The 23,245-nt window shown below is 44.4% G+C and overlaps 1 protein-coding gene across 2 annotated transcripts; it reads right to left on the bottom strand.

The window, feature by feature from the left end:
* Window positions 1-5,557: 5,557 nt before the first annotated feature.
* Window positions 5,558-21,994, bottom strand: CLBA1 (clathrin binding box of aftiphilin containing 1). 2 transcript variants are annotated; one of them, XM_075129917.1, is made up of 6 exons: window positions 21,850-21,994; window positions 19,584-20,292; window positions 15,873-16,021; window positions 14,008-14,137; window positions 9,444-9,554; window positions 5,558-7,719 (listed from the first exon to the last, which is right to left on the bottom strand). In XM_075129917.1, exons 2-6 carry the CDS (start codon window positions 20,055-20,057, stop codon window positions 7,552-7,554), a joined length of 1,032 nt encoding a protein of 343 aa, XP_074986018.1. In that variant the 5' UTR covers window positions 20,058-20,292; window positions 21,850-21,994; the 3' UTR covers window positions 5,558-7,551. The 2 variants fall into 2 exon arrangements, with proteins under 2 accessions (XP_074986018.1, XP_048709603.2); XM_048853646.2 differs by having other exon boundaries at window positions 19,584-20,344; window positions 21,850-21,976.
* Between the last annotated feature and the right edge of the window lie 1,251 nt (window positions 21,995-23,245).

Here is a 23,245-nt window from a genome sequence, read left to right as displayed (position 1 = left end):
CCCTCCAGGCAACCACTCCCAAGGGGCTGGAGTGGTTTCCCCACCCAGGGGAGGCAGGGCTCTCTATTATCAGTTTGTCCTTCAGCGACCAGGCTAAGTAGAGTGAAAACAACCTACAGTCCCCTCCCAGCAGGGCTCGTGAGTGCAGCCAGGCGGTGGGAGTGGGTCTCGGGGGATCTGGGCTTGCACTGGGCTGAGCGGGCCCCCATCGCCGCCATACCATGCCCCATTGCCCCTGACTGGCCCCTCGCTCTGGGGACCAACCCTCCCTCCCCAGCCCACACCATGCTCCATTGCCTCCATGGGGGCCCAGAGATATGTTTGGCACCGGTCCCACAAAAGGTTAATCCAGCCCTGAGTATAACTGCACCTGTCAACTGGTCCGCCCAGAGCTTCAGAAAAGTGTGGGGGGAAAAAAGGTCAGTGACTTTATCTGAGAGACCCCAAACTAAAAAGGCTTTTTTTGGGGTGGTGCTGGAAGACATGCATGCTTGGAGTGTGATACCATAATGGAATACAACTGCCAGAGTAGGGCCATGAGGCTGGAGGAGCAAGACTTCCGCACTATCCCTCCTTGCTAAAGCTTTGGAAGTAGTCATTCCAGAAGTTCCTTCAAATTTACAATGACGTCCAATTCCAGTGTGTCCTTCAAGCTTGCCTGACAATACGCCTCCTAGTAAAAACACCCATTGTTTTCTCTTGCCCCAGTAAACCCAGTAGCTGCAATTTAGTCTTTTACAGCTGAAATCTTTCTCACAAATCCATTGTTTCTCCTTGTCCTTGGAGACAAAGAATAGCTAGGTCTTCCTTACAGGTTGTTTTCACTCTACTTAGCCTGGTCGCTGAAGGACAAACTGATAATAGAGAGCCCTGCCTCCCCTCAAAGTTTCTCTGGGAGGACTGACTTATAGCTAATAAAATCATGCCTCCCCCCTTTCCACAATCATCAAAATGGAGAGAGTTGCACTGTGGGACAGCTGCCCTCCATGCACGGCTCTCGTCGGTGATGGAAGTGCTGCAGATGTAAACACACTCTTCCACAGGCAGCAGAAAGTGAGTACCCAAGCCAGCGCTTCTCTTTCACCGGTTCATGATCACCGTTGAAACTGACAGTGCAAAAACTTTGCAAGTGTAGACACAGCCCTAGTGTGGACACAGTTATACTGGTATAAAGTGCCTTATAACTGTGTAGCTTATTCCCTTTTCCTGTATGGGAATAAGTTATACTGGTATAAACACCTTTTTTTTTTTTTACTGGTATAACTGTCCCCACTAGTGGGGTTGTCCATTTTAATTATATGGTATAATTTAAAGCCGCACAACTCTTTGTGTAGACAAGCCTTTACTATGCAGTTAGACTGGCTTTCAATCAGTAATATGGTTATTTACCAATGCCTGCAGAAGTTTATGGTTTATAATCCTAGGTAGCTAAATTGTTTCTATTGGTGGCGTTAAATCAATGGAACAAGAGCCACCTTCTCCCTTCTTACAGTCTCGCCTTCCTGATAAAGATCTAACCATCACACTGTTGCTGCATCCCTTATCAGGGTCCTCTGCTGCTGTTACTCTTGTACAGTTTGTAGTGATTTGTAATACAGAGGTCCCAGCCAGGTTGGGGCCCCAGTGTGCTAGGTGCTGCACAGATGCATCATAGAAAAAAGTCCCTGTCTCCAATTACAGCTAATCTTAGCTTAAGCTAAGGCATGTGGCTGAAACAAGTAGGGAAGATGGCACTTCAGCCTGGTTCTTGGAGCCCCAAGTCTTCCAAACTCCAGGGTTCTGAGCCACAGAGAAGGGCCTCTTTCTTGCTGCCATAGTTTCTGCAGGTTAAGAGCCAAATACTCTGGCTAACTTTTCCCTTCCCCAGCTACTGCCAGACATGTCTTTAACAGTTCCTGCCCTCTTATTTAACCAAGACTTTTTTTTTTAGCTAGCTTTTGTCCTTCACAGTCTAACAGTGCCTCTTGCAGTTAGAAAAGCCTTGAAACTCTGCTTAGGAATTTTATTACTGCAAATGATTCTTATGAGAGGGGCCCAGGAAGGGGGCCTAACAGTTGTAAAGTTACCTTAGCTCACTGGTTTTAAACTTGTGTTCAGGAGTCCTGTTTGGCAGAAGGGACTTGTCCTCTGAATATTAGAGCTCACTGCTTGACCTTTAGCCACTTGCTGAGCAGAAAGAGTAGAAGTAGCCTCAGTGAAGTTTCATGTAAATCTGTGTAGGATCTTTCCAGCATACTTCCACCCAGCATTACTGTGTAAATATGTGCATATGCACAGATGGCTTTTGATTGATTCCCATTACTGTTGTATTTGAGCATCTGCCAATCTTTAATTAAGAGCTTTTAAGCATTGCTCTTATTCCTGAAGGCTGTGGGAGATCCATCTGGGAATTTTAATAAGTAGCGGCCCTACAAGTCCTCTGTCACTGAGGTAGATGTTTGCGGATGTCTACACTAGAAATTGGTACAGCATAGACACTTATTACCACGATGGAAGGTGTTCTTCTACCACTGCAGTAAATCCACCCCTCCGAGAGGTGGTAGTTAGTTTGACAGAAGAAATCTTCCATCAACCTCGTGGTGTTTACACTGGGGGTTAGGTCATCTTAATTACATCACATTGTGCATGAAATTTTTAACAGTCCTGATACTCCTGCCTCTCTTGGCAGCAGAAATTCACAGTTTGTCGTACATTAGAGATGCATTTACAGGTAAAAATTCTAATCTAGGTGTCAACAGAAAAGTCTTCTGTATGCCTAGCTCACATGTATGCTCATGTGTAGTGACTGGGGCTAGCCACTTGAAGGAATCATGATCATATGCCCTGGGCTGTTATACACATTACTTCCCGCAGTCCCCATTTGGCCTAGAGTGGCGAACCGCAGCCAGTGGGAGCCGTGATTGGCCAAACCTGCAGACATGGCAGGTAAACAAATTTGCCCAGCCTGCCAGGGTCCTTTCCCTGGCGGGCCACGTGCCAAAGGTTGCCGATCCCTGATCTAGTAGTTGGAGCAATGACCAGGGAGTTATGATTTCAGGTTTGTATACCCAGCTCCACAACTGATTTACTGTGTACCCATAAGCAAGTCATTCAACCTTTGTAAAAGCTTTCCGCATCTGTAAGATAGAAATTCTTGACCACATAAAAGGGTATTAGAGGGACACTGCCTACTTAAGCATTGTATTTCTGCTTTACTATCAGTAATCCTAGAATCAACCATAGAATATCAGGGTTGGAAGGGACCTCAGGAGGTCATCTAGTCCAACCCCCTGCTCAAAGCAGGACCAATTCCCAACTAAATCATCCCAGCCAGAGCTTTGTCAAGCCTGACCTTAAACACATCTAAGGAAGGAGATTCCACCACCTCCCTATGTAATGCATTCCAGTGTTTCACCACCCTCCTAGTGAAAATTTTTCCTAATATCCAACCTAAACCTCCCCACTGCAACTTGAGACCATTAGTCCTTGTTCTGTCATCAGCTACCACTGAGAACAGTCTAGATCCATCCTCTTTGGAACCCCCTTTCAGGTAGTTGAAGGCTGCTATCAAATCCCCCCTCATTCTTCTCTTCCGCAGACTAAACAATCCCAGTTCCCTCAGCCTCTCCTCATAAGTCACATGTTCCACTCCCCTAATCATTTTTGTTGCCCTCCGCTGGACTCTTTCCAATTTTTCCACATCCTTCTCGTAGTGTGGGGCCCAAAACTGGACATAGTACTCCAGAGGAGGCCTCACCAATGTCGAACAGAGGGGAACGATCACTTCCCTCGATCTGCTGGCAATGCCCCTACATGTACATCCCAAAATGCCATTGGCCTTCTTGGCAACAGGGGCACACTGACTCATATCCAGCTTCTCGTCCACTGTAACCCCTAGGTCCTTTTCTGCAGAACTGCTGCCAAGCCATTCGGTCCCTAGTCTGTAGCGGTGCATGGGATTCTTCCGTCCTAAGTGCAGGACTCTGCACTTGTCCTTGTTGAACCGCATCAGATTTCTTTTGGCCCAATCCTCTAATTTGTCTAGATCCCTCAGTATCCTATCCCTACCCTACAGCGTATCTACCACTCCTCCCAGTTTAGTGTCATCTGCAAACTTGCTGAGGGTGCAATTCACACCATCCTCCAGATCATTTATGAAGATATTGAACAAAATCGGCCCCAGGACCGACCCTTGGGGCACTCCACTCGATACTGGCTGCCAACTGGACATGGAGCCATTGATCACTACCCGTTGAGCCCAACAATCTAGCCAGCTTTCTGTCCACCTTTTAGTCGATTCATCCAGCCCATACTTCTTTAACTTGCTGGCAAGAATACTGTGGGAGACTGTGTCAAAAGCTTTGCTAAATTCAAGGAACAACATGTCCACCGCTTTCTCCTCATCCACAGAGCCAGTTATCTCGTCATAGAAGGCAATTAGATTAGTCAGGCATGACTTGCCCTTGGTGAATCCATGCTGACTGTTCCTGATCACTTTCCTCTCCTCTAAGTGCTTCAGAATTGATTCCTTGAGGACCTGCTCCATGATTTTTCCAGAGACTGAGGTGAGGCTGACTGGCCTGTAGTTCCCAGGATCCTCCTTCTTCCCTTTTTTAAAGATGGGCACTACATTAGCCTTTTTCCAATCTTCCAGGACTTCCCCCGATCACCATGAGTTTTCAAAGATAATGGCTAATGGCTCTGCAATCACATCCACCAACTCCTTTAGCACTCTCTGATGCAGCGCATCCAGCCCCATGGACTTGTGCTCGTCCAGCTTTTCTAAATAGTCTCGAACCACATCTTTCTCCACAGAGGGCTGGTCACCTCCTCCCCATGCTGTGCTGTCCAGTGCAGTAGTCTGGGAGCTGACCTTGTTCGTGAAGACAGGGGTAAAAAAAAGCATTGTTCTTGAGGCTGTGAAGCCAATAGTTAAAGTTGCTCATGGGTATTTAAGCACCTTATTAAATCAGCACTTTAATGCAATGATTGCATTTCCATTTCAAAATAGATGAAAAAATACATACAGCAGAAATCTGTATCTAGAACATTCTATTAAATACAACATTACAAAAATCAGTGCAGACTTGTTAGCTCTTGCCAACTTTTTACTATAAGAAGGTTTCTGAAGCTAGGAAGTTCAGTGTTTCTTTAAAGTTATAAGACTTTCAGCCCTGATCCTACACCCACATAAAGCTTTGGGTCAAGCCACACAGAAGTCATTGCAGGATCAGAGCCTTAAATTCCTGGCCATTTTAAATGGCACCTATTCAAATAAAAGACTGTTAAGCTAGACTGTTCCCATTAACTGAGTAGGCATTATGCAAACACTTTTTCCTAAATTAATAGAACTGAGGTATCCTGAAAGTTACTACTGCTAGTAAATGTATAACTCAGCTCTGATTTTACTGCTGAATGGAGTTTATATAGATTTAGGCCTTAATTCTGCCAATACCTACACACTTCATTTTAAGTGCAGACTACGCATGTCCTCAAAGTTAAGCATGGGCATAAGTGTGGCTAGGCCTCAGTGAGGGTCTCATTTAAATACAGGTCCTAACACAAAGGAAGTGATTACTTTTTAGTATTTAAATAAACATTTAAAACATTTAATTTCAGATTATCCAGTTTCTCTGTCACATGCCTTTACAATTCAACTATATACAATATACTTGTGTCACGGAGTCCCTGGGCGATGCTCTGGAACTGCTCCCCATGAAGCCAGTCAGGACTCTGGGGCAGTCGCCTTTCTGTGAGCAGCCTGTCTTCAGGACACGCAGCTCACACAGCTTCCACCTTCCTGGGTCTGACCTCGGAGCATTCAGCATCCTCTGCCCCTCCGTGCGCTTCCCACAGCGAGTCCGCTCAGGCGGGGCTCCTGGGGAAGCCAGAGGGTCCTGCACCCCAACTTCGCAGTCAGATGTGACTCTCAGCCAGCCAGTAAAACAGAAGGTTTATTAGACGACAGGAACATGGTCTAAAACAGAGCTTGCAGGTGCAGAGAACGGGACCCCTCAGCTGGGTCCATTTTGGGGGGCAGTGAGCCAGACAACCACGTCTGCACTTCACTCCATGTCCCAGCCAGCCCCAAACTGAAACTCCCTCCAGCCCCTCCTCCTCTGGGCTTTGTTCCTTTCCCGGGCCAGGTGGTCACCTGATTCCTTTGTTCTCCAACCCTTCAGCTCTCACCTTGCAGGGGGGGAAGGGCCCAGGCCATCAGTTGCCAGGAAACAGGGTGTCGGCCATTCTCTGTGTCCAGACTCCTGCACACACATGCCCTCTAGGGCTCTGCAATGATCATACACCCTTACTCCACCCCCTAGATACTTAAGAACTGCCTAGGGGAAACTGAGGCACCCCCACACTATTCAGAGGAAACATTAAGAACAGTCCCACTTCGTCACAACTTGTACAAAACCTCTTGTTATAATGCTGTACAGTTATCTTCATAAAGTCACAGTAGAGGCATATCTGGCTTGTTAGAATAAAAACAATCATACAAAGTTTTCACATTTATAAGGGACAAAGTAACGAAAATATTGATATAACCTGCATGTAAAGTTCTTGCTAATGAGTAATGTAACTTATACACCAAGTGAAGATGAATATTTGTCAGGAGCGAGCCATAGATTCTGTGGCTGTTATTAAATATGAAGTGTACCTGACTTGGCCCTATGGGACTTGTACATGCAGGACAGTAGGAAAACTAATTAGTAATTAGTATGAAATTTAAAGTCTTAAAAATAGCAGCCTCCAGCACTGCACAGGACAAAGCCTTGACTGCACAACTAGCTTCTAACAGTTTTACAACCATGATGACTAGGCCCAGTTTAAAATGGTTGGGGGCTGAATGTTTCTAAAGTCATGTTACAACTGCATTCAAAAGATATTACAAGCAGAGACTGATCCTAGAACAGTTTCTGAACCTGCTTATAATACTGACTCCATCCAGGCTAGCTGGTTAAACTGTGTTAAAACACCACTCAGTAAAAATGCCATTCAGTGGTAGAAGTAAAACTGTACAAGCCATGGTTATAAACAGAAAGCGATGTGAAAATCATAGAGTGTGTGGTGGAGGTGGAGAGGGGTTCCTCAGGTTAGGGGATCAGCAGCAACACCGTACCAGACCCAAGGATAGTCCAAAACAAACCAAGTCAAGGAAAAGAGATGGTAACACCAAGGCACACCTTACAACACACCGAAGATGTGTTCAGATTTTTGGGGGGAGGAGGAGTTTGAATTAAAAAGATCCATTTAGACCAAAAGGGAACAGCTGTTAAAAGGTAACAGAGAGATGACCAAATGCCTTTATATGTAACGCTTGGTTCTAGCTGGATTACCATACAAGATATGACTTCATCATTTACCATGACTGCCACCAAAATTTACTAGGACAAAACTAGAATCTAAACCTAAATTACAATAAGTACCTTTTAGTAAAAGAACTGCTTTAGGTGCAACATACAGCTATTATATAAGATTTTTTTTTTCTTCACAAAAACATCTCTAGACTTCAGTAACAAAATGAAGGTAAACTGCACTTTAAATGAAAGAAAGATAGGGACTTTTGCTTTAGCAAGCATCACTGTTGAAAATTTTCATTTTTAGACCGTGTGTACTGAAAATCCTCTTCTTTCTTGGGACAGTTTTAAATTGCATATTTCCATTTAATGGTGTCCTCTTCAAAAACAGGTTATAACTAAAGAAATGACCATGTCTGGAATCTGGTGCTACAGGCAGCTGAGTCAAATGAGGGGAAAAAAAAAAGTTTTTAATAGTTTAATAGTTTTTCTGCAATTAAAACAGCTTACATTTTCAAACAGATTGTAAACATTTCAATTTGGTAACTTTAATTTTTGTCAGTAAGGCTAATAATTTCACAGTCAGGAACATAAATGTACAAGAGGCCTATTAGTGCATTTAGCCCATCCCTAAGTGAGTACAGGATTGTTTACTACAAGACACTGCCTAACATGTATTCTAGTTTGCATTATCTTGCTCTGGGACTTCCTGTTTCTCCTGAGAAGCTATTCCAAAATCCATTAGATCTTGTTAAATAAGATTTTCCTATTCAGCCTACATTTTCTTCTTTAATTTCATCCCATCATGTTGATTTTTACCTCTTGATTCACTCCTCCCACAAAAAAAACCCTGCCTCTTACAAATGTTCAAGGTGTGTGGCTAGCAAAGATCTCCCCACCCTTACCAAATAACAAAATATCTGACGTTTATACTTTCATGAATCAATCCTACCAGTTTCTCTGTCCCACGTGTTTCTCTTCTCTAAACTCCCTCCTGTTTACATCTTTCAGGTACTGAGGTGTCCAAAATTGAACACAGTTTAATATTCAGCTTGTAAAGTGGACTAAAAACTCGCATGCATGTGTGTGCGTGCATTTTGCATTACCAGAGCAACAAGACCGTTTATGTTTTGCTCAAAAGAAAGGGAGCTTTTGTTTGACATTCTCATCTAAACATTACCACAGCTTATTAAAAAAACAAAACGAGGGCCTTTTCTTTTAGAGAAATGAACAAGAATGCAGTTTTGTAACATTTATTTCTAAATGTGAAGTTTTCCTTCAAAATGAACAAAATTCCTGTAGCAAAAAACTGATGGAATTTGCAAGGCTCACTAACAACTGCCCCATAGCGCGTAGAAATGCTGACTTGAAATAGAGACTAAATTTAAGGGCAAAGTACACCGACACCAGAAAATGTTATTTTCAAGTGTAAGTAATTACCTGATTAAACTAGCTTGAACACTTTAAGTATTTCCAGGTACGTTTCTCTCAGCATACTAACACAAATGGGCTAAGTCCTAGTAATATCCTTTGTTCCCGAAACCACAAACTCTTAGGGCAGTTCCATTTTACTTTATTTCAAACAGTTTGCTATTGCGTCTTTTGTTGAGAGTAGTTTTTGTTTACTCTGTTCTTTCCCTCCCCTGAAGAAGCCTAAACTCTGATTCACTCTGAATACCTGAAATACCAGCTGGACACAACTGCCTCCTCCATTCTTCTTCCCTTCCTCCCTCACTGTTCTGTAAGAGTGAGTCACGTCTGTCTTTTTATTCACGCCTTCATCCCATTAATCCTGTTGTATGGTGACTGGACCTCCTCAGTCATCAAAGTGTCATCAATCAATATTACATGTTTGCTAGTATCTTAGCACAGAGCCCATACTAATCATGCAACTTAAGTTCCTTAAATAACATATGACCTGAAGTTCTAACTCTCCCAATCTTACATCACTTTGCACTTGGTGCATACATAGTACTTAGTGCACGATTTCCAGGAGCATTTGAAAAGCAAAATTTGGCTGAAGAACTGCCAGGTCCCACTAGAAAGTATGTTAAAACATGAGTGGGGGAGGGGAAATGCTGACAACTCTGTCTGTACAGCACCCAGGGACATGTAAAATATGAGACCTGTATCTCTCTAACGTACTTGCCTCAGAACTCTTACCTTGGTTTGAATTAGTGCTTTACAGTTACTAATATTGAATCCATCTTCTAAGTCTTCATTTATTTTAACGTTTGTCTCCTCCAAACCGTCTTTGCTGTCTCCTGAGAAGTCCTAATCAACAAGTAGCATAATTTAAAACACTCTTCATAATATCAAGTGTCCATCAATGTCAAAAATGCTTTATTCAACATAAATGGGCTTTGGCCCTCCGAAAAAGGTCCCCCTCTCAGAACTAATAAGCAAATAAGCGTTTAACTTTATTTTTGGAAGTTGCAATCTAAATCCCTGTCCTATAATCAGCTCTGTAACGTGTATCCCCTGCCACCACCTACTTCCCATGGACTTCAGTGCAGTTCTGGGCAGGGGCAAGATTCTGCCCACTTGGATCACACAGCTGGATTGTGGCCTAAAAACGTCACTTGGAGACACTCTTACTGTTTTTTTTTAGGGGGGAGAGGGTTTGGGGGGAAAGGTTAGGCCTTGGGTACATGAGAAAGTTGTTCCATTTTAACTGTACCAGTATCAGTAAAGCAGTACCACCCCTACTGTGGATGCTGTTATATAGTATAATGTGAGAGAACCTGCTTGAATACAGAAAAAACCCCTCCAACCACACACTCCTAATTGTCACCTACCACCCTGCAATGGAACCTATATTGGATATTATTAAACAATTCAAATCCATACTTGATGGAGACCAACTCAAAACAGCACCCGATCCTGCCATCAGTGGCGGATTAACAGATAGGCTCATGCCTAGGGCCTGGGCACAGGACTCAGGAGCCTGGGCAGAAGTAGGGGTGCAGCTGGCACCCGAACAGTGGCACTGCCCCCTGCATCTCCTCTTCCCCCTGAAGCCCTGCCTCCTGGCCAGAAGTCCTACCACTGCCTGGCTCTAAGTTGGCCAGGGAGCCTGGGCAATTCCAGGAGTGTGGGCCCCAATAAATCTTAATCTGCCTCTGCCTGCCCTAACAGATGCAAAACCTGCAGATAAATCTCCACTGCTATACCCCGACAATACACCTTTCAAAGTCCACAGGTACTGCATATGCTTATCCCAACATATGGTGTACATCATGCATAAGGCCAAGATTTTATCAAGAATATTTTTAATAAAAGTCAGGGACAGGTCATGGGCAATAAACAAAAATTCACAGAAGCCGTGACCTGTCCCTGACTTTTACTAAAAATATCTGTGACAAAATGGGAACCCGCTGGGTAGCTGCAGGGGCCGGCTAAAAGCCCCAGGGACCCCCACTACCTGTGAGGGCCCAGAGCTGCAGGCAGCTGTGGGGGGTCCCCCTGTGGCAGCAAGGAGTTGCTAGGGTCCCATGCTGCCTGCGCTGGCCAGGGCTCCAGGGATCCCCAGCCAGGGTTTCCCTGCCTCCCACAGCTACAGGGGCCCCTGTCCCCCATGGTGGTAGGGAACTACGGAGGTCCCCTTGCTGCCCATGGCAACTGGGGACTGTGGGGTACACCTGACCCCGGTGCAGCAGCGGGGAGCTGCTGGGTACCCTGGCTGCCACTGGTGGCTGGGAGCCTCAGGGCCCTGCCACCTACCCCGCAGCTGCGGCGGGCTGAAGTCACAGACATCTTTGGAAGTCAGGGATTCTGTAACAAAATCGTAGCCTTACTCATGCAGTGCACTAAGTGCTCCAACAACAACTAGGTAGGTGAAACTAGACAATCGTTACATTCTGAAAAGAACTCCCACAGATAAATAAGACAAAACCACTATCACGCGTGGGTAAACACTTTTCACAGAATGCTCACTCTGTATCTGATCTGGCAGTGCTCATCCTCAAAGGAAATCTGCACAACACTTTCAAAAGATGAGCCTGGCAGTTTAAATTCATAACTTGCTAGAAATCATAAAGACACGGGATTTATGGCTTACTACAACACCCTGAAGCCCCCTAACCCCCCATTTTTTGTCCTTTGGCTGCACAGGAAATAATTAGCCACTTCACTTTGAATGGTCCTGTAGATCAGTGGTGCTCAACCTTTCCAAACTACTGTACCCTTTTCAGGAGTCTGATTTGTCTTGCATACCCCCAAGTTTCACCTCACTTAAAAACTACTTGCTTACAAAATCAGACATAAAAATAGAAAAGTGTCACAGCATACTATACTGAAAAATTGCTTACTTTCTCATTTATACAATATTATTATAAAATAAATCAATTGGAATATAAATATTGTACTTACATTTCAGTGTATAGTATATAGAGAAGTATAAACAAGACATTGTCTGTATGAAATTTTAATTTGTACTGACTTTGCTAGTGTTTTTTATGTAGCCTGTTGTAAAAGTAGGCAAACATCTAGATGAGTCGATGTATCCCTGGAAGACCACTGCATACCCCCTGTGGTATACGTACCCCTGGTTGAGAACCATTGTCTCAGATATATGTTAACTACTTATGCTAACTAATATGTTCCACCGTGTATTTAGGTGTGACACTGGGTACCTTTCCCAGACCTCAAGAAGAGCTCTGTGTAGCTAGAAAGCTTGTCTTTTTCACCACCAGAAGTTGGACCAATAGAAGATACTACCTCACCCATCTAGTCCCTCTAATATCAGCATAAAAACATCTTATACCTGTATATTTAGTCCTGTACAGAAATAGGGCTAACTGTACCAGTATAAGGTGCTGTGATGGGGTGTACCTATCCTGCACCAGCCCTAAAAGGGTTAACTGTGCTTTGCAAACTGAGAAAGCCCCGCCCCTCCAATTCTGCTGGGCATGCTCAGCCTGGAGGCAGAGTATAAAAGAAAGCAGCACTACTCAGTCTGGGCATGCTGCTGAAGCGGGAGGATACAAACTACAGGCTCCAACTACACAGCTATGGCATGCAGAGTTTCAGATGGACCCCAGGCTGTCTGATGATCCCAGAGAAGAGATTGTGCCAGCAGGAACTATGCCATCCAAGGACCCCAGAGACCTGGGGGAACGGTGGAGCACCACTGAGGGAGAAAGGGTCAGCCCAGGGGACTTAGACTCTTCTCTGGTGAGTGAACCAGGGAACCAGTCGGTGTGTTTCAGGAGGATCCCTGGTGACTTGGGGGTGAGCACCCTAGCACTGCCTGGGCTGAGACAGGGAGGAGCAGAGAGGGCCCGAGTCCCCCTATCCTGGGTGCCATACACCCCTGAGTAGTGCCCATTTCCCCAACAGATCACCTAATTCCACAGAGCAGGGTGACTTTATTGACTCTGGCCATTGGGTCACACCACCCTGGGCAAGAGGGCTACACTCTTGATGCTGGCCACTAGGCCCTACTACCATATTTATAGTAAGGGACATCAGCATAAGACCTAACTGGCTGCGGTACAGTCTTTTCCTTTCTTTATGACTACACATGACTAACACCCCGTGACGGGTGTGTTAATATAATTGCATCCACACTAAGAGAATAGTAATGCCCTAACTATACCAGTTAAAATAAAATCACCCCTCTAGCCAACACAGTTATACCAGTATAACTCATGTGTAGACCAGGTCTTGCATGACTAACCAGCACTGCAATTTTGTTTGATTAAACTCATCTGAAAGGCTGATTAATCCAGGTAACACCAGGAGTTTCAAATAGGCAACCATCAGGAAAGCTAACAGCAGCTAGTAATAAAGATAGTTACCTCTGAAAAGCAGAGCAAGAAGATTAAATTTGTGCTAACCAAACAAGTAATTATAATAAAAATCTACCTCCAATTAATTTTTCCAACATAAAAAGACAGAATAGCAACATTCTGCTTTGGGAGTTTAAAATGTTGCATTTTTTAATCTCTGAATTTATTTAAAATATTTTTTTCTGTATTATTTTTTTACTCTGAAATGAGTGAAATGATTTGAATAAAGGCAAACTGAATACTGTGTTCCAACCTGTATAGTTAAGCCAGATATTCAAGCATACAGAACTTAATTGGACCAACTGATTCCATTTTTCATAAAGAGCAGTCCAATTTTCACATAAGTCAAGTCAACTGACTTCACTGGACTGAATCCATAATGTCTTGTATAAATTTTAATAACTCCTCCACCTCAAAGTAGGCAACCCTCCCCCTCCCTTAAATTTGTGGAACTCTACCAACAAAATCAGAAATCGATTCAGTTGTAATGACCGTATGTCACTTCGTTTGGATTATTGAGACTTCAATACATTCTCTACTATAAATTGGCAAAGACGGCCAGAATTTGGTCTTTGCATCATTATAATATCTTAGCAGAGAAGCCTTAAACTAAGGGCTTGTCCACACATGACAATTCATCTGGAATAAAGTAGAGTGTGAATTTAAGTGGAACAACTATTCCTGATTTACTCCATTATTTTGGAGTAAGTGTGACCACACAAGGAACTAATCAGGAATAACTTCCTGTGTAGACAAGCCTTTACATCATCAAAAAGGACCTAGCTGAAGATATTAGAATTTGTGACCCACCAAAATACACTTCCTAGTGCAGCTGTGTGACAAGTCTTTTTTTTCTGCCTAGATGACTTTAATGACTACAAGTTTAAATCGAACACTTACACTGATGTTCTAGCCAAACATATTTTTTAAATTACCTTTTGATTTACATCTATTCCAAGAGCAGATAACAAGTTTTCCTGGCAATGGGATTTATTCCAGGGACATCTTAAACCCGTGGTGCTATTGGGGTCTCTAAGAGTTCTCCAGAGGTTTCCAGAGTCCATGCTAAAAAGAAATGCAATTTGAAATTGTAGTTCATAGAAAACTTCCAAACAAAATCCATGATCTTGAGCCCATACCTCCTATAAAACCATTATCTAATTTTCAATTCTAATGCAACCTCCCTGGAGACAACTGTACAGGGGTACACCTTGAACCACCTACTATGCAATCTGACTTTCTTAGAACTGTTTGTCCAAGTCATCAATCCAACTTGCCAACAAAGATGCATGATGCCCAATGATATAAGCAATGGCAAAAAAATTGTGCATGCTTTTTTTTCCCATCAAATAAATAGCCATACAGTAAGAGCATGTCTGAGAGAGCTTTATATGCCTACATATCTCCAGAATGAGTAGAAGTGGACAGGAAATATGCATTAGAAAAATCATGATCCAAAGGTGGTGATGTCCAATTCATGTTGTGGAGAGCAAGCAAGTACAAAGCAGAGTTCTATTTATTTATCTTCAAAGGCAGCTAACCTACAGTTTGGTTAGTCTGTCTCTCTCAACCCTCTTCATTATTTCAGCTTTCGGGCTGCATTGAGCCAGCCTGATATTCACATGGGTTACCTTTCATATTTGGTCTCATCTGGGTAGGCGTGATTTCCTTCTCTGTGATGCTCAAACAGTATTTAAAGCAAAGGCCCAGCTCCAAGGAAACACAGAGGAAAAGAATTAGGCATCTAAATCAGGATGTCAAATTGCAGAAGCCTAACTACTTATTCTATTCAGGTTCTTATGCCATGTTCATCACCACACTATCTGTGTGCCTTCCAGTAGTGCATTAAGTGATGTGGCTAACATCTGTCATGGGTAGTTTATCACATAGACTATCTAGGTTCCTTGTATGTTACACAGCACCATAATATTGGTGTGCCTCCCAAGAATTAAAACATAACAATCTCTCTCTCCCCACCCTCTTTTCTTTCCCAACAGTAAGTTACCTGATCAGACTGGTGTGCATGTAAGGAGTTTATTGAAGGGAAAAAATAAAAACATTTATTTTATTGCATGTGTTAATTCTTGGACCTTCACTAATATGCAGTACAAATAACTAAGCCTACTTTTTAGTTACAATGTTCCAGATGTATGCAGAAACCAGAACAGCTACTAGTGCAGATACACTAATCCTTTCAAAACAGGTAACGAGTTGATCAGCATTCCAGCAGACTTAACAGCCAAGTTACCCATTTCAACTGCTGTTAACTTCATAATCTCCAGGAAGGAAACCAGATGCACCACTGATTAGGGAGAGCATGTAGCTTAACAGGAGGAGCAATAATTACTGGGAGAATTGGGAGGCTGTTGTCAGAAAAGTACCAGTGATTGGGGAAAGAAGAACCTGTGTTGCTACTCTTGATGAAAGAGAAACAACACAAACCTGCAGGAAAGAGAAGGAATGCTGACAACAGAAAGAACACACACACTCTGTCTGTTGGTGTCCAGCATTCCAGGAACTTAGCAATCAGAAGTGCTACCAAAAGTAGTAGGAATTCTACAAAAAGAATGAATACCAGCGATAGGTGGACTGTTATACTTTTCAGGGACTAGAAAAACAACTGCATTTCCCTTCTGAACCCAATAATCTGATAAACTTCATGTACTGATTAAACAACCAAAGATCTGAAATAGCATATTTTAAATTGAAACAAGTAAGTTCACTCTCCTCCCCGCAACTTCTTTCAGAAAAATTAACAGTATTATTGCCAGGTGTTTGACTGTTTACTTAAATTCCTTACCAAAGCTGTCTCTTCGTAAATTCAAGAATCCCAATGTCTTCATTATCTGCGTCAAGAACTTGATCTAAGCTTGTTATGCTCTCTGTGGACTGTGGTACAATGACTTCTGGAAAACTCAACTTAAAAATATCTTCATAGTTGAGATTGGCCTAGAAAAAGCAGAGTTTTATTACAAACCTCATTAGGCCAATCCTGCAGTTCACACAGGACCTGATCCAAAGCTTACTGAAGTCAATGGGAGTTTTTTTCCATCTACTTTAAGCCTGACGCAAAGCCCCTTAGTAGTAGCACACCACACGCTCAAATCTACAAGCATTTTGCTTAAATGAAGGAGCGGGGTCAGAGTACGTGACCGATGTAGATATGCACACATCATGTTTATACATTCAATTAAATGAGGTATAGTCACATTATATACGTAGTCAATAGTTAACTCTATGCACACGGTTTACAGGATATCCAATAAAGCTGAAATGAATCTTTGTTTACTTGTGTGTGCACCATAAAATGGTGTGTTTCTTTAATTGCTGGTATAGAACCATGAGAGAGAACTTACACATTTGTTCCTCCTATGCCAATAATGACTGAGGATTTGGAGGATCAGGTCCTTATCCACATGAACGACTCTTACTCATACAAAGAGTCCCAGTGCAATTAATAGGATTATTTGCAGGAGTATACTCACATGAGTAAGGATATGCAGAATCAAGCCCTGTTCTAGAAATGCTCAGTCCATCTGCTCCAAAGTTTTGATTTTGACCATTTTAATTCCATTTTTGCCCAGAATGATAGAATTTATTTATTTTTAAAACGTACTTTTGGATTGCAATATTCCTTCAGTGTGTTTGCAACCCAAATTCTGTAGTTGCATGAGAACCAGAAAGTGGAACTCTCTAGTCTGTTTTCATTGTCTAAGATGAGTAAAGTACAAAAATGAAAACATGTTTAAAAAAAAATGCAGTGTTAAGTGTAAGTAAATACAAGTCCAGGGACTTTTCAAAATATGAACTCTTACTTGACACTATCCATTTAATGTTTTTAAATTCAGATAGTTTAAATCTACAGCTGGCTTGCTACCAAAGTATAATATTCTCCAAGCTGGTCTAATTTTGGGACTAAACTATTTAGTTGTGTCCTTTTTAAACCATTTCTGTGTGCGGAAGATAGGGTAGAGGAGCATCTTATATCATTCTTTACTGCATTCAATGACTGGGTGTGAAGGAGTTGGCATCTTAGCCACACTTCTGTAGAATAGTGACACCTTGGAAACCAGGCATGTAAACTCTGGAGGCTTTTTTTCTACATTATTTTACAGCTATCGAGCAGGAGATTGGTCTTGGTCAGACAGGACAGGCTCAATCCCTCTCAGTGGGGCTGGTGGAAGGCTTATGTAGGGGATGAGCCTGGACTGCCTAGAAAATCTCAAGGAATGGTGCTGAGTCCTAGGTTGCCCACAAACTCCTGATACTGTCAGAAGGGAGATTTATTCCTAACGTACGGGCCCAGAACCACTAACTTTCCTGAAGGGTTATTGTTGGGGTGTCCAAACCATCTATATAGACACACATGTGGCTCGGGAAATTGTTCATGCTGTTGTGCATGTGTAACAGCACCGCTATGGCTGACCAAGTGTCATGTGCCAGAAGACCTCCTGTAAGAAGGAGCCTGCTCAGAGAGGGAGAGAGTGGGTCAGGAAAGACTGGGGAGGAGCTCTGTATCCATCAGGTGGATGGGCTGGTAGGGGGGATAGCTGCAGGGATTAGCGGCCTTACCAGGGAGAGGCTTTAGGAAAGGCCAGGCAGCAGGTCCTGACTTCATGAAGGAATGAGAGTATGAAAGGTGTGTGTTGAGTTGATACTGAACTCTTTTTGTGAAAGAAAATGCTGAAACTATGTCACTGTTGGGAGCTTTCTTCAACGTGCTGGCCCACCAGTCTACAGTATAATCAGATAAAGGTTAGTTAGTACAAATATGTTGTTTAGCATTTTCCTGGATGGGAATCTCTCAGTGTATAGTCGTCTTATCTGCTTAGTTACATTATTTTTAACACTCAACTCCAGCCTATTTTCCCTCATCTTGTGGCTTTGTCATAATGAATGTCTAATGCGTGTCAGAGTTCAGATCTGTTATTTTGTTAAAGCTAGGTACAAAGGAATTACCATAACAGACTAGTCCTGTGGTTCTCAAACTTTTATACTGGTGACCCCTTTCACATGGCAAGCCTCTGAGTGGGCCCCCACTTATAAACTAAAAACACATTTTTATATATTTAACACCATTATAAATGCTGGAGGAAAAGCAGGGCTTGGGATGGAGGCTGACAGCTTGTGAGCCCCCCCCCTCCCATGTAATAACCTTGTGACTCCCCTGAGGGGTCTGACCCCCAGTTTGAGAACTCCTGGACTAGCCCAGTGGTCTTTCTAGTCCAGTATCCTGTCTGACAGTGGCCAATAGGAGATCTTTCAGAAGAAGGTATAAAATGGCGGGAGGGGCAAGCAGGAAGTCTCTTCATAGGCCCAGGAAGCTGCTGTTTGACTTACATCCTGAGGCCTAAGGGCTCTGTCTCAAACTATTACTATTTATTATTGGCAGCAGTGACAACGTGCTAGGTATGTTCCACACACAAGATGTAGTGTCTGCCCCAAAGACCTTACAGTGGTAGGCAAGCAATATACCAAGGAGGGGAGTGAGGGATAAATTACATTGTTTTCGTATACATTATATATACAAGGGGAATTCCCAGTAGTCCATCACTGTCTTTCTGCCCTGAAACTGAACATACCTCATAGTTGAGTGGCATACCCCACTCTGAGTTGCATCTGATACATCTCTTTGCCTTGGTTAACCATACAGATTAAAGTAGGATGTTGGTAGCAGAAGAGATTTAAATGTCTCTTTTAGAGAGAAATCCAGTGACTTGGTATGGTCTGTTTTGGCCAGGAGTAACTAGTAATGTGTATTTATCTCTTCATATGCTCCCCTCTCTTCTGTCCCACCACACCCAGGCTTCTTGTCCTAATTTTCAAAACCCTCCACAATTTAGAGCCTCCCTTCCTATACATCCCAGTGTCTTATCACAAGGCAACTCCCACCTTTCTCTGCCAGTGATTCCAGCCTCAATCTCCTCTTCTCCCACAAGAACCTTTGTGCTTTCTCCCAAACTACCCCTTGCTCCTGGATAAAATTTCCAGCCAAAATCCATAAAGTCACCACCCCACTCAATCCCTTCTCAAAACTCACTTCTGAAATAGCACATTCAGAAAACAACCATCTGATAACATGTAGGTAGGTGGTGAGTTGTAATTACTGATATAATTGGCTAAGAATTATGCATACTACTAATCTCTGCTTTTAAATATATAAAATGTTTGTAACCCTGTCCTCCTCCCACATATTCTAGCTATTGTCTTTTAGATAAGTCCCTCCCCCAAAGCATGTACAGTAGCTTGCTTTGTGTTGTGCTAGGCATCATATCAACATAATCTGACTGTGGCCTCTAAGCATTACAGCAATAAAAACAAGACTAATCTACAGTATTTCATGGAAAAGAATCACATTTCATAATCTTCAACTTTGCATTTAATTACATTATCCTCCCAAAAGTGTATCCTCCCAAAGTACAGTTTGCACAAAGTGCTTTCTAGTACCCTAAAGAAACTGTAGCACAACAATTAAACTTTTAGCAGTCTCTGACTTACTAGCAACACATACCTTATCCAGAGAACTAGCACTAGGTTCCCTCCCATTGTGTACAGATGGGTTGGAGCAGTGATGCCCATGAGAAGTGTTGCAGTGTTCTCCATTTAACTCCACATCAGAAATTTTTGTTTCTGCTGAATTCACCAAAACTTCAGGACTGTGACTGATGCGCTCAGACTTGACTAAGGATTCACTGAAACTTTCAAAGTCACCCCAGGAACTGTTGGATTCTGATGTACAATGAATGCTTTCAGAAAACCCTTCACAGTTTCTTCCTCTACTGTTCCCCCAGGGGAGGCTCTGATACATCATTTCAAGTTCCACTATATCTTCCTTAGTTCTTCTTTCATTTATGTTCCATTCCTTAATTCCCTCACTATTTTGACTGAGAGACATACCACTCACTCTGGCCGTAAGATCTTTCAAAGACTTCCAGCTTAATGCTTCAATGGTGCTAGGACTTTCCACCAAGTGCTGGTCCTGCATTTCTGTGTTACTGCAATAATATGAGATCACTAGGAAAACTTATAATGTAGAAAACAGAAAATGTAGTCTAGATGCTTAAATTCTAATGTTTCCAAAGCAGACTAAAGATCTTCATTTTGTCTTAAATAGTCTGTAATAATGATGCTAAAAAACAGTATGTCCTTCACTCTCTCCCCCAGTGATCAACATTGTGTGTGTTATTCAGTCTGACTGTCGTTCCACCGCGGATTTCAGTCTGCAAAGGAAGGATTGTAAATAAAGACAGCCGTGATAATGCCTGTGTAAAGCTAAGAAAAGAGAACTGATAAAGCAAGGAAAAAAAGTTCATGTTTAAACAAATACATTCCACTATTATATTGTTGAAAACAAACTTAAAGACACTGGTTTAAAAATGATCCATCTGAGGTTTATTTTTTTCACATTTGATAATACTTTGTGCCTAGTCAGTTTCACCATGTCTCCTGGAGTCTGTTTTGCCTTTTGTATCTGTCCTTCATAGAGCAATAGTTTGAAAGATAATTTTTTAAAAGGGTGTGCAGGGGTGAGACAGGATTGTAAAATCACAAAAATTGGCAGTGGGACTCCAGCGGAGGTACAATACCTTTAATTATTTTTTTAAATTGCTTAGAGGCCACTCTGACTTCTAAAGGAGTGCCTGAAGGTGTAAGGCTGAATTTGGCTGGATATTAATGTTTGAAAGCTCTGATTTAATCTTAAAATGCTTAATATGTGCACATTCAAATGATAAAGAACTCTAAAGTGAAATAATAATGGAAAGATTGTTCCCAACAGAAGACTTTAGTGGTGCTCAGTCCATACTAGTCTTGATATTAAAGCTTTATTCAGAAACTTGGCAGTGAAAATAGGTAGTAGTAAGCCACAAAAATGGATATTATCAATACAGACTACTGACAAAAAATATAAGCTGTCTTGCATGCTCTGTAGTATAGTGGCACCAAGTTTGCTCAGGTATATTTCAAGTGATGATCAAAATGCAGGGAAATAAGTTATGTGGTGAAATTCAGGACTGTGTATGTGTGTAAGGCTTTTCTGGTCGTCCCTTTTTTCCTGAGTTGCCTGTCGGTGGCTTTGTGCATGACAGCACATTATTAGCACTCTGCCCAACGCATCAGACTCCTGCTCACCCACAGGAATAACCCCCGGCCCAACCTCTCCAACGCCGGCAGAAAGTGCCCTATATAGGGCTGCTCGCTCAGGCCTGCGCCCTCCTTTATTCCCCGTGTGCGCAAGGGCAGAAGGGCAGGAACCCAGAGCCGATTCACTGTGCCCGGCTCCACGCCTGTCCGTGCCTCAGTTTCCCCAGCTGTCCCGTGGAGGCGATGGGAGGTGGGGCCCCTCCGCGCCCGGGCTGGGTGCCTGTCGGGCGGGTCCGGGCCCGGGCTCTGGCTCTGGCTCTGAGCCGTGTCCAGCGGGCAGCCCCCCCCGCGCCCGGTCGGGCTCCGGTGAAGCGCTGGCCCCGGAACAAGGTGCAGAGCTCGGCATTGGGCCGGGGCCGGGGCCGGCGCGCTCCGGGGCAGCCGCAGTTAGCGCCGCTGAGGCCGGATCGGGGCTCCCACGCCGCAGCGGTCCCCCCATCACAGCCGCCCCCCACATGGGCCAGCGGGTCCCTCCCCCCGCCCGCGCTGCCCAACCCGAGAGCGCACCGGGGCCGGGGGACGGACCCCAGGAGGGACGGATGCCGGTCGCTGGCCCCGCCCCGCAGGGGCTGAGGGGAGCGGGTCGGACCCGGCCTGTCACCGCCGGCCCGCCGCGGGGAGAGGGGCAGCCTTACCCGCATCGCCGCGCACGGCCGGGCCCGGCCAATGACCGCCGCTGCCTCGGCCACCGCGACTGAGGGGAGCGGGAGTCCCGGCGCGAGCCAGCACCGGCCGGCCTGGGGGCGGGGCCGAGAGGCGGGGTCAGAGGGCGCGGAGGAGAGGCGGGGAGGGGGGGAGCGCAGCCCGGGAGTGAGGTCACTGTGAGGGGGTTGCACCTACCGTCGCTAGGGGCGTGGCTACACTGCGGGGGCGGGGCCTAGTTGGCTGCAGCGGAGTCTTCGTTCTGCCCGCCCACGTCCTGGATCCCAATAGGATCAAAGCTGGGGGTCAGTCCCACAGGCGGCTCTTAGGCAGGCCCAGCTCAGCCAGGCCTGCAGTGCCCACCCCTGGCACCCCCTTACTGCCCAGGCAGGGGTCAAGATATGCCAGCCCTGCAGCCCCAAACAGCTCCTAACAAACAGTGGGAAAGGCTCACAGGGACACCAGGGGCAGTCCCTCTCCCCCAGCTAAACTGCTTGCACCATGTGCTGGGCCAAGTGCAACCACCCTCCCCGCTCCTCGGGCCCAGGAGAAGTCATTGCTGGTTTTCAGCCGGTGGATTGGTGTGAACTTGTATCCTTCCTAGGCTCAAGCCAGCTGAAAGTTCTGCCTGCATCTCACATGCCATCAGGTCCGGTTAGCCGCAGCAGATAACATCAACTATCCCAAAAGTGGAGATCTAGCAGGCGTAGTTGTCAATATTGTCAAAATGTTGCCAGGGACAATGCTGACAAGCTAAGGGCCTGGGGGATGCTAGGCTGCTGGATAGCTGTGGGCATGTTGGTTGAATTTTTAGGATGGTTTTCATATGAATATCCTAATTTGGCAGATTTGAGGGTGACTCGGGCATCCATAGCTAATGCTGTAAAGGCCCAAACAACCATCTAGTCACTCAAACCCCTCTCCTAACAGGCTTCTCCCCAGGGCTTAAATCTCATAGAGTATTTCCCAGAGCCCGCTGTGACCCCCGCCCCATTCTCCATGGGGCATGTCAGGGCTTGGGGCTTCAGCCCCATGGGAGCGGGTGTGCACGAGAGTTCAGCCCTGCAGGACCTTGTGGACCCCCTGAAATCAGCTCGCGGACCCCAAGAGAGCCACAGATCCCCAGTTGAGAACCACAACAGCATCAGGCTGGAGTCAAGGTTTGAGAATATTTACCGGAGCTCGGCTCCAGACAGCTCCAGCTGAATTTAAGCCTCGCTTCTCCCTACCTCTCAATGTCTTGGAGTGGGAATTATCTTAAGGAGAAGATATCAGGCATCTTCTCTCTTCCCCCAACATCTCCCTCATTTTGGGGGTGGGCATAGGTCTTTGTATCTCTCTAGTGGCCTTTCCCATGAGAGTATGTGGGGCTTCTCCAACTGATAGCAC

Source organism: Caretta caretta, chromosome 6, assembly GCF_965140235.1.
Source record: "Caretta caretta isolate rCarCar2 chromosome 6, rCarCar1.hap1, whole genome shotgun sequence".
Taxonomy (NCBI): domain Eukaryota; kingdom Metazoa; phylum Chordata; order Testudines; family Cheloniidae; genus Caretta; species Caretta caretta.
Note: the sequence above shows the minus strand (reverse complement) of the source record. Positions and strands in the feature narration are given on the sequence as shown.